The sequence below is a fragment of the Pyrgilauda ruficollis genome, unplaced genomic scaffold (genome assembly GCF_017590135.1).
Source record: "Pyrgilauda ruficollis isolate IOZ18807 unplaced genomic scaffold, ASM1759013v1 scaffold6, whole genome shotgun sequence".
NCBI classification, from domain to species: Eukaryota; Metazoa; Chordata; class Aves; order Passeriformes; family Passeridae; genus Pyrgilauda; species Pyrgilauda ruficollis.
Genome location: NW_024527710.1, coordinates 10,241,362 through 10,253,573, shown reverse-complemented (window position 1 = coordinate 10,253,573; position 12,212 = coordinate 10,241,362). Strand labels below are relative to the sequence as shown.

Here is a 12,212-nt window from a genome sequence, read left to right as displayed (position 1 = left end):
GAAGGAGGGGAAGGTAAGGAAAAACTGGAAAGCAGTTAAATGAAGTTTTGGAAGAGAACTGTGACAAAATACTTCCAGCTATATAATGATGATTTGGAAAATAATGAAAATGCAATGAAAAACTAGGAGCACAGCTGAAAGCTGTGTTGGCAGATTTACAATATCAGTATTAGGAAATGTTCTTCAGATGTTTATTCCAGGGCCACCTGGAAAAGTACAGTGAATACAGATCAAAAAAGGCCTTGTGAAAGATGAAATCAGGCTTGATTTTGGCTGTTGCTTAAAAATACCTCCCCTTCAGTCCAGCAGAAAGTGGAAGTAAGATAAATGTTTGGATTTTCAGAGAACCCTGACAGACATATATGATGTAATAGATAAATAATAATCTAAATTATATTTAATTTTTTTAACAATAAAGAACTTTACAGCTAAGCAGCAAGCTGAACATTAAACCCACCAATTTTTGCATGATAATCCTCATGAACTTCACACAGCGGCTGCTTCTCTGGAATGTGAGCCCTGCTGAATCACTATTATGAGATTTCCTTTAAATGCATCACTCTTTCTTTACCTGTATCCATGACTTCCTCTACTTCCCACTTTCTTCTGAAGAAAGGGGTAAGGATTGGAACGTGGTCAGATGTTAGCAGAGCCACACAGGTAACCATAGCCAGGTCAATGTCCAAAGTGCTTTCATCCTAGGAGAATCAGAGTGCAAAGGGACAGTTTAACTGCCTGTCAGCAATAAAACAGGGAGGCAATATCTGGTTACTGTGACCTTGGAGATGGAGTCACACACATTGGTAAGCAGACTGAGAAGCTGGAAGTGCATGCAAAGCAGCTGTAGGATTGTCAGAATGTTTCTAAGCAGAGATGCCATGATCCAGACACTGCCGAAACGTTATTTGGTCTGATATGCAAGGGGCCATAATTAATAATAATGTCAACAGCTTTAAAAGCTTCACAGCAGCCTGCAAGTTGCATCAGTGAGAGGTTTGAATTGCATGAGTGAATCCCTGTTTATGTTGAGTGTACAGGCATATGCCTGAGGCAAACTGCCTTGTAAACAAATGTTAAATTGGATCAGCAGTATTGCCAAAATATTTGTTCATTTTCCTTCTGGAGTCAGGTGGTTGAAACAGGACTTCCATGCCTTTATGGCACAAAGGTGGCCTGAAAGGAGAAGAAGGATTAAAACTAAATAGTTTGCAGGGCTTTGGCAAGGCATGCCAGGATAGACACAAATTTTGTCTAGGGTATGGCTGATGGGTAAGTAGGGATGGAGGGCAGAGCTGACAGCTTCTTCCATGTTGATAATTCAGTTTGACTGAGACCTTAAAGACAGAACCTGTCAGTTCTTTGTTGTCAATTTGTTCTTGCCATAGAAATGCTATCTGCCAGTTGTGCTTCAGAGGAGAGAACATGGTGAGTCTTAGGTGTATTCCAGGTGATTAGCGTTGTGCTCCATAATTTATGAACTGGTAATTGATTTTATTCATAATACTGAGTATTGTCCTCTTGAGAAAGATGCCCTCTCACCTCCAGTTCTGCTTCTTCCTCCTTGCTTAAAGGATAACTAGCGAGAGAGGAAGAGTCCCTTTTTTTCCCCCTTCTCCTTTAGTTTGATTAGGAATTTTGCTGTTCTGTCAGATCTTGCAGGAATACATCCTCCAACATCAGAAGAATATACAGAACTTCAAATAAAATTATTGGTGTTACCTTACTGTGTTCCTTTAAGTGAAACAAAGCATAGTGCAATGTTGGGTACTATTTAGAGACCAGGTAATTGGACAGCCTCTGCTGCTCTATGTGTAAGAAACTTGAGATATTTCCAAGCATCTCGAAAAGTGATTTTATAAAACAAACAAAAGAAAAGCCTACTGACCTTGCCACCAAACCTTGTTCAGTCTGTCAAGATGGGAAAGACTGCAGGATAGCCTGAAACAGGAAGAAAAGTTTTGTCTTTGCAAAAGTAGCTCAATTTTCTCTGGATGTGCAGTTAGTGCTGTGGACAGTCAGACCTTTGAGAAGCAGTTGTTGACCACTTCTTGTTGCATATCAGACCTGAACATCCAGGAAGCATGCAGGACACAGTGACCCAAAAAGTTACCCACCTTATTTTCTTAGGTTTCCTTAGCTTAAGAAAAGCAGTCTGAACAAGGAGAAAGGTCCTACCGTAAATTCTACTTTTACTTCAGAGTTGAGGCAAAAGAGCAGGAAATTTTGGAAACTTTCAATTTTGGAAAATTTCAAGCAGGAAAATTGAATTAAAGAAATGGGTAAGAAATTGAGAGATAGCTGGCAGAGTTAATGATAAGGCAAATACTCTTTAAGACCACATTCCATCTGAGTTCCTGATCACCTTCTACCTGTATTCATTCCCTTTTGGCAGACTTCGAAGCTTCTGTGTTGGTGGAAAGCTCATTTCTGATAAAATTCTGTTGAGAGCATCTCTCACTGTAGGAACTAAGTTACTTCAAATTCTTTCCTGTTCCCTGAAAACCCCAAATTACTCCACCACAACACCCAAGATTCCTAATCTTTGTTTCAGAGGAAGTGTGCTGATTTAGCTGCTGCTGTGTATAGGTTCAAAGCATAGTCCTTTTTTCTTTATTTAAATTTACATTGTTGAAGTTTTCTAAGTCTATGAAAACATTCTAAACTTTTTCCCCTCACCCAAGGTATTACTTCTAGTAAAACTAAGGTATAACTAAAATATGTTTTAAAAGTCTCGGTGTAGACGTTGACCTGTCCAACTTAGTTTGTTCATTCAAATTGGCTGGGTAAAATTAAAAATTAATGAAAGAACACAACTGACACAAGAAACCTGGCAAGTAACAATAAACCTCATCAACTTAACATGCAATCATCCTGCTTAAAACCAATAAGCATGCCAAACAGGCAAGACAGGTTGTGTTGAGAATGATTCTAGATTATCTTGTTGCAATACATTAAAGCTGTAGTTTGACCAGTTTTATTTTAAAACCAATATTACCACAGAAAGGAGGAGTCCCATGCTTGTGAACTTGCTGTTGGTTTCTACTCAATGCTGGTTTCTATATCCTTCTCCACCCCCTTTCCCTGATCCTTCTTGCGCTGGGATTACTGGGTGACTGTAGGTGAGGCATTTGAGGAGCTCATGTACATAAGCGGGGGGGACGCAGGAGGAAAAGCATCTGAGGGCTATTTTTCTACTCAGTGCCTCAGTGTTGTTTACCACACTCACCTGGGATGTTTCCAGTGCTACCCTATACCTGAAACTGGGGCAGCAAGAGGCAACTTAGAAGTGTTAAACCAGACCCACACCTGAAACGTGACACCCTTTCCTCCCAGTACATCCCTGTGCTGAATTCCTGGGCTTTGTGTCCAGATGAGAATGTTTAGCTGAACTTGTGTCTAGATGAGAATGTTTAGCTGAAACATGCCTCTTCTTGCAGATAGTGGTGTGCAAATACAAATTGAAAATAGGTGTCACTTGCTGCCTCAGACCTGCCAGGGAGTGAGCCTTACCTTCAAAAACCATACCCCATTTTCTTCTTGCATCTGCTTATCATGGATTCAGTTTTTCTTTCTGTAATTAACATATCACAGCTAAAGGAGCCTCTTACTGGAAAAGATGAACAGTCTTCTGGAATAAAAGCAGACAGGCTGCTGTTGTTTAAAATGTAGGTAGTTTGTATGTACCTAAACGATAATGTTGATTTCAGTTTTAAATTAGAAACCTGATGAGTCTTAAATTCCTGGAACACAGACCTTCCTAAGCTAATCTCCATAACATGAATGAATTTGCCATGGGGGTAATTCAGTGTTTTGAGAAATACATGTTTTCTATTTATGAGCTGCAGGTACTGATGTAGGAAGAAAATGGGAGCATGATTTCCATGAATACTACCAGTATGTGTGTGGGAATGCCCAACTGCAAGGAAATTCAAAGGCTTGGCAAGCCTTTCACTATTGTGACAGCTCTTTTCTAATAGTAGCACACATTTGCATAACACTTGACAGATGGGCTAGTTTGAGTACCAAGTTAGAAATGGCCACAGCCCTGCATTTGTGACTTGGGAAAGTGACGCTGAACTGGGTGCTGCTGTTGTGCAATTGCCAGAGAAATTATCTTTTTCCTGCTGACACTGTACAGCCACTACTGACACCCTGGGTGAGGTGATCTCCTGTGCAGGAACCACTCTGCTTTGCAGCAGGGGTTGGCAGGAATGCTTTCAGTCCCCTGGATGTGGAAGCTGGATCATAGTCTATTTTCAGAAGTAAACATTGAGTATTTCCAAAATCTGCCCTGTAGCTGTAAGCGACAGGTCCTTGTATAACACATTCTGTGAACTATGACAGCAACCACTGCAGGGGGAAAAAAAGAATATGAGTGGAATGAAAATAAGTTTCATAGGTCTTGGAGTGGGAAACTTTTTCTCTGTGTACAAACAGATGGCTTCCTTCACTTGTACTAAGAAGCTGATAGTTGGGGTTTTTTCAACTTCTCAAGCTTTCTGTCATCATGAGTTGCAAGAGAAGATCAAAATGCCATTTCACATTTGTTTAGTATGCTTATAGAAAGTCATCTCTGTGGTAAAGACTGCAGAAATTGGTGTATGGATCACTTTTGTCATGAAGGATCTCTACATTGCACTACAACAACACCGGTTCTTCAGTCTTTCATTTCATGTCCTTACCATTTTTTGCTTCTATCCAATAGGTAAGGCACAGAACTTCAGACCAGGTAATGGCTTTGAAGATGAACACACTGAACAGCAACAGAGCAAACATGCTGAAAGAGGTTCAACTTATGAATAGACTCTCACATCCGAACATCTTAAGGTACACTGGCTTTTTTCTGAATCATGCAGCAATAGGTTGTCTTTAGTAGGGCTCTCCTCTTTTCAATTTTTATTTAGTTATTTTTTGTTGTAGCTTTATCTGTTCTGAATATGTTAGGATCAATGGCTAATTTAATAAATGGATGGGAGGAAGAAGAAAAGACTTAAGAGGAAAAAAACTCAAACATGGACATAATTTTGGTAGCTGGAGTTTGCCAGTCATGAGTAACTTATGTCAGAGAAAAACGAGTGCTCCCATTTTAAATTTCTGATGAATCAATAAAGTGATATGAAGAGTGAAATTTGGCTTCTTTTTGTGAATTTTAGTTATTGCAAATTTAACACTATTTAACTAACTTACTGTTACTAATCTTAAAATTAAACAACGCAAAATGCCATAGCTGTTTCCTCTTCTTAGGTCTGCTTCTTAGTTTTTAGGATTTTCTTATTGCAGTATTGCAAGGTGGGATAAGAAGGACTGAAGAAAAGAAGCTAGAGTTGAACTAATCTAATTTATATGCTCCTGGAAGGAAAAGGATAGTTCTTGCTTTGCATTAGATTACTGTATGCAAATCAAAAATGTTCCAATGTTTATCATGTTATTTCTTGAACCATTTTAGTCTTGGTTTCTCTTCTATGGTAATGTGACAAGCAATTAACATAATTGTCTGAAGCCATAACATTATGAAATTTAAAGATGTGATGACAGTGCACCAAATGACCAGTTCTCCTAAGCTGCTGTTGCACACCTGGAATCTATTTCTGATCACAGCTCTTTTTGAAAAGTTTTGGAGACACAGTGAACTCTGTTACTTAATTTCCTTTTCTTTGCCATTCTATTACATAGTACAGACATAATACTGATTCCTGAAAGCCTTTATAACCAATTTTTCTGATCCTTGAAATCCTGCCTCAGTCTTCATCAACTGATGAAGACTCAACTGATTTGTATCAACTATCTCAACTGATTTGTATCAATATTATCCTGTGTGTTTCCTTCAGTATTTACGAGGACACACGTCAGAAGCATTTGAAATATTCGTTAGGAGCATTCCATTACTTCATGTCTGTCTTCTATTATTCTTTTTCTTAAAACCTCAAAAACTTTTGAACTTAAAGAAATCTTACTTATAGTAAACTGTGTTGGTTTTATCGTAATATATTTATTCAAGTATTGTAGTGATCTATTGCTAAATGCAATTCCCAGTCTGTTTTCTCTGCTCTAAAGTGAGGTGCATTCCAAGCAACTCCTCCTTCTGTTTGTTCGTTGTTGTTATTTTTTTTAGATTTGAATTATATAATCTATCTGGTCTTTTAGATTTCAGGATGATTGTGTTTTGTATTTATTCCCCACATTTTTCCTTAATTTTTTTTTTCTGAATCCTTTGATAAGCAGCATATAACCCTGGGACTGAAAAAGCTGCTTTTCTAATAAGGCTTGTGAAAAGAGTAACTTTCCAAAGTGAAATTGGCATTGTCAGAATCATCAGCTCAGTACGCTTCATCAGTTTCTTTATCAACTTTGTGTGGTTGGTAAATCTTATTTTTAAAAAATTCTAGCTCTATAGCTCTGTTCAAAATCAAGAATTTAATTTGGGATGGGATGAGGGAAAGTAATAAAAGGGATATATTGACAGGCCAAAAGCATTCAGTTGTGCCTAAATATAACCCTGCCCCCTCTTGAATGGAATTACAGAGGTGTTGCTGAGAACAAAAATTATTGTGCTCTTTCCTGAGTAATTGCTGAAATGTAGGTGTCTTGTGAAGTAAAAGTGATCATATTTGTGATGTACTGGTCCCCTCTGGCTTTAGAGCCTAATGAATTCAGCAGTGTTACACAGATGGTCCTGAAGAAAGAACAATAATGTATTGATTTATGTATGAAGCAGTAGGGGAATTCAATTTGTTTTTCCAGTTATTACCCAGGATTAACAGAGAAATCTTTTTCTTTTTGTGCTCAAGTAAGCAGATGTAAGTGAATACATCAGAAATAAATTACTTAAATAGAAATGGTCAGTCTTGGCATAGGTATTTTAGAAGAATAAACTGCATTTGATTTATTAATTGCTTGATTTGAGGCTTCTTCAAAAAAAGCAGGGCTCTCTGTAAAATACTGTCTTTTTCTTATCTGTTAGGGAAATCCCCTTGCTACAGGGAGCAGAGTTATTCCTGCAGGAAATGCAAATAAGAGAATAGTATTTAGTTTTAGTTTTTTTACTGAATTATAATACACAGTAAAAACTACTACTTTTCTGTGTAGGAGATAACTTGATGGTTTTATTTGTTAATGATATGTCATTTAAGTTTTTGTTTAAATTTTACTGCAGTGTTTTAAATTTCTTTATGTCTGGGAGAAGATTTTGCCCCTCTTAAATGTTACCTGCCTATGTGTCTGCACACACACACACACATACATATATATATATATATATAAACACCTGTATATAAACACACACATACAAACCTCTCCATTTAGGGTTCATAAATGTGTAAATCATTGGTGCTTCTACTAGTCTTGTGAAACAGCTATTTCCCACTGTAGAAACACATAAAAATAATTAATACTAATTTGCATTTAAAGTGGTGAGAAGTTGTGTTGCTTGTTTGACAACATTGTGCTGTCAGATAACAGCAGCTGAGTTGTATTGCCGAGAGGTTTTTAGGAAAATGTTCTACAGCAACGTGTTCCCACTGAAACATTTTCTGGGATTATTTTTGGAATTTTAAGCTTGTGTTAGTATTTAAAGGGGACATCCTCTTCAAAGAAGTTCTAATATATAACTTTCCCAGGGGCTATGAGCTATCTCAGTTTGCTGTTAAATATTTTCTTCACCTAATTTCTTTCCTTTGAAGTTCTTCTGTGTTACTGAGTAAGGTGTTTTGTCACTAGCATCAAGTTCACTTCTCTATTGATTAGTCACTGGATCTCCTCCACATGCCTTGAAGGTGTCCTCTGATTTTTACATAATAGATCTCTGAGCTTCTTCATCATCTCTGAGCTCTGGGGCTACCTACTGTTAACTTCCACTGTAAACAAGTTCCTTTCCTTCCTATTGCTTGCCAGTATGGATAGTAATGGGTTCTTAGGCTGAAATGTTGAGATCATATTGTGCAGTGGTTAATTGAACCAGGTGAGGGCTGCAAGGTGCTCTGCTATCAAATGGCTTGTAAAATTATGAAACTGGATAAATACTGGCTTTACAGCCTCTAAAATCTGCTCTCAAACCATCTCAACGTGTGTAGGATAGCAAGTTAATGTTTTAGAAAGCGAATGTCAGATTCAGCAATGAGGCATTTATTTTAGTGCACTAAAACCTTCCTTAAGCTGGGAGTGTGGTTGTGTTTTTGAACATCCTGATGAGTAGTACCTCAAATTTGGTATTGAATCAGTGTTTTTGTCCGAGAGCTCTTCTGTAGTTTATATAGTTAAGTGTTGTGGAAAGAAGAGCTTCTTCTTCCTCATAGTGCATTTGGTAGCCCAGGATCATCATTATCCTTTGGGTAATTAAAAAACCTATCCCTTTGCCTGCGCTCAAAAATATATAGCAGCTTTTTACAAGCTGTCAATTCCAATGTGCCCACAGTTAGCTTCAAGATGTTATTGCGAAGATTTTGGTATTTTTGTTGTTGATTGCACTGATGTGACTAATAAATATTGCTGATTGTTGAAACTGCTTTTGCTTCTGTGCTGTCCATATCAACTCCTTCTCAGAGTTACAGATGCTTTTTGAGGTTTTTATCCGGACTCTGGTCACTCTTCTGCAGTGTGAGTTTGTCAGTAGTTGCTGGCTTCCTTCCATTCCTGAGCTCAGTAGAGGTTACATAAAGGTGCATCTGTGTTTTACCTTGCTGATGCTTTTGCGCATCTTGAGGAGATGGAATTGGGTCAAAGTGTTTCAGCTTCTCTTGATGAGTTTCAGTTTTACTTGGTGAAGTACTGATCTGGGTATTTAGGCTTTAAAAGCAACAGGCTTTTTTTGCCATGAAGTAAGAAGCTAACTTTAAATCTTCACACTCATTTCATTATTTCTGCACTCAAATTCTGCTCTTGGCCAGCCATATAGATCCATCTTGATTAGAAGAGAGTTGTAAGTGAAGACTTTAGTTTTCACTTACCAAGTCCCCAGTAAGTCTGTCGTCCCCATGGTAGGATCATAAAGATTCCAGTGGTCAAATATATGTGTATATGTAAGCTGCTAATGTATTTTCCATGAAGAAAATGAGAGACTGCCCTCTATTAGAGGATTTATTTTGGCAAAAAATAGAACTTCTTTTTCAGTCTGTTAAAGATATTTTAGAATAGAAGACTCCAGCTCTTGCAGCTACCCAGGCATGATGGTAAAAATAGGGGATTTGGGAGTTTTTTTGTCTCCCTTCCTCTTGTTTCCTATTTCAGCTAGCAGATGTGATTCTAGAGGCAAAGTAGGTGTTAACTACAATGTATTAACTTTTTGTTCAGTCACTGTCTAGTGTTTATAACAAACTATGTATGAGACCTGCTTATCTTTTTGGTTTACTGGTTTTTCTCCAGGGTCCAGGCTGGGGACATTTTAGGAGCGGACAGGGCAGAAGCAGACGAATGGTGTTCAAGGAGTGTTTTCTTTGTTTCTACCATCAACCTCATCTCCCGTCTCCATCTCACTCCTGCATACAAATTAAACACGGAGAATTAAAATGCTTTTCTTCCTCTGATCTACATTTCTTCCTGCCTTGGCTGTGGGACGTGCTGGTTTTATCACATCTTCCCTCAGATGGTGAGAGGAGGTGTGGAAAAGTGAGCTGAGGCTGGGGTTTGTACCATGTGATGTTTACTATAGCCACTGTGTTTTTCTCATACAGGTTAGCTGACACATGGCAAGACTGTCATTGCTGGGATTAGAGAAAACGGGGGTTTGGAGCATTTCTCCACTTCTTTATTAGCTTGTGTCCTGTTTAAAGTGCACTGCTGTTCAAGGGTTGGCTTAGATCAAGTGCCATGGTTATGAAAGGTCTGGTGTATGCTTGTAGATGTGCTCTACCATTTTGTTGCTTTCCTGAATGCTGATGTGCTGCTGTAGTCATGAGTTTTCACCCAAATCAAAGTAAGAAAATTGGTCTGGAAAGGACTCAAGAAATCTCCATCCTTGTGTCCTGAGCTTGGGAGCCTTCAGTCTATAGCCTGAGAGACTTGATAGCTTTTTTTTTTTTTTGGTAATATCTTACAGATGTGTTTTTCTCATACAAATGAAGTGGTGTGCTACCAATGATTCTCCATCTCTTGTGCTGTCTCTTAAATTGGTGTATCTTCAATTTTGAGGTAGAGTTTCAGTCTTTAATATCACTATTGTTTGCATGAAAAAGTATTTCTTTATTTGATCTGTACCTTGGGGACTTAATTTAAAACATTCTGTACACAGAAAGTCTTAGCTCATGTCTTAAGTGTTCTCGTGGGAGCACTTGGAGGTATTGCTGCGTGTTTGGCTGTGAGCATGCAGGCAGATTGACTCAGTGATTAAATCCACCTTCTTGTGTGTGCAGCACACAAATAAGCACACTGTGTGCATATTCCATGAACTCCTTTCAAGGAGAATTTTATTTCATCCCCTTTGAGACAAATCTATCACCCTGGGAACACAACACCAGGGTGTTGTGTGTGTGTAGTTTTACCCTTTCAAACCTTCCTTTTGGTAAAATTGCTTGTGATGGAGAATTGGCTATTGTTACAATAGCCAGAAGGATGAATTTGGTCTTTTAACATCCTTTGTCCTGTACTGAACAGTTCTATAGCAGGAAAGAAAATTGCGTTTTATTCTCTTTGTGTAACATGGTTATCAAAAAGGACTATTTTAGAAAGACAGTGTACAAGGCAGCAGAAGAGAGGCTGTGTGTGTTGTGTATAATATGTTATCAAAATTATAGGTTAAATACCTTACCTCTTCTAGAAACAAGATGCAAGTGTAGAAAACTTAAAATACATTTTTAATCTTAGCATGGTGCCTAAACCATTAAGGAGGGCCTTAATGCAGACTTAATGTTTTTATTTGCCCTCTTCCTTCTCAAAGTCAGTGCAATGAAAAAAGCATGTGTCTCCTGACCTTTTGTCTCTGTTACTGAGCCTGTACTAGAGGCTTTTGCATTGGTGTGTTTGGTTTGTTTCTTTTCTTTAATGTTATCAAAGTGCTGAATTTTCTCATACAAACAGTAGATTTTGGAGGGCATCAATTTCTTTTGTTGAACTGTAGCTGCCCCAGGTTTATCCACAGAGCAGGAATGTGTCCCAGTGAAGTTCTTTTAACTGGAAGCATGTGTTCAGTGTCTGGATATCCACAGAGGCTGTATGATCTGGATATTAGTTTTGTTTGATAAATTAAGGCAAAGATTGCAGACTGAGGCTACAGTATTTAGTATCCCCTTGTCTGTCCAGGATTTTCTCCCTTGCCATGTGACTGAACTGAAAGTAGTTTGTATAACCATTGTAAAGGACTAAGAAATATCCAGACTTCTCTTGGTTTTGTTTAGGAGGACAGGTTTTCCAGATTGGCTGTTTATAAAATGAGATTTCCAGCATGTGTATAGATTGCTGACATTTGTTAGAAAGCATTTGGTAGTGGAAATGGGCTGCACTGTATTAGTGGGGTGGACTCAAGTATCATCATTTCTATTTGCAGCTTCTAGGAGAACTTTTCCAACCAGATTTTGGAAGTGTTTCAGCTTGCTGATCAGGCCAGATACACTGTCTTGAAAACAAACTTCCTTAAATCTGCAAATGATCTCCTGTTTTGCGGATGATTTGCCTATTGGAGCTCCTTCCAGCTAGAAATGCTTATAGGAAGTGTGACCTTTGGCTGACAAGACATTCTGCTGAAGTTCACCTACAAGCGCATTTTGGCTCAGGAGACAGAGTGTCTAGCCAACAGGAATAATCTCAGCTGTGCTGGACCAGCATGTCAGCTTCCTATCCACAGAGCTTGGAATCTCATCTGGGGCAATCTCAGAAATTGAAACCATGTTAAATCTTGCTTGGTAATTGTGTTTCCCAGTAGCAGCTGGGTGCATTATCTTCTAGTGAAAATCCTTTCCAACAATGTCTTGTAGCTGTTCTTGGCTTAACCAAGTGCCTTATTATTGCTTGATAAAACAGCTAAGCAGAAGTTTTCCAGGAACTTGGATTGCTAGAGGTCTGTTCTATCAATCTATTTTCCAGAGCCTGAAAACTGAGATTCATTCACACAAAGTTTAAATGACTTCAGCATGTTGCTTGTAAGCTCATTAATTCTGTCCTTATCAGTGTAGTTGGTTTCTCTTTTCCTGGGTAATAGTTTCTAAATATGTGGGGTTTATAAATGTATCTTTATGTCCAGCTTTTTTTCCATGAGATCATGATATGGAGCTTTGTTTTTTGATTTT

General features: G+C 38.2%; 1 protein-coding gene across 2 annotated transcripts in view; it reads left to right on the top strand.

The window, feature by feature from the left end:
- The window catches only part of TESK2 (testis associated actin remodelling kinase 2), a 74,861-nt gene that overhangs the window by 20,429 nt on the left and 42,220 nt on the right, over positions 1-12,212 (top strand). The window contains exon 3 of one of the 2 annotated variants that reach the window (XM_041483153.1): positions 4,706-4,827. The exons of the other annotated variant lie outside the window; for it this stretch is intronic. Coding sequence (XP_041339087.1) covers positions 4,706-4,827 — 122 coding nt within the window. The remainder of the gene's footprint in view (positions 1-4,705; positions 4,828-12,212) is intronic. 2 annotated transcript variants of the gene reach the window in all.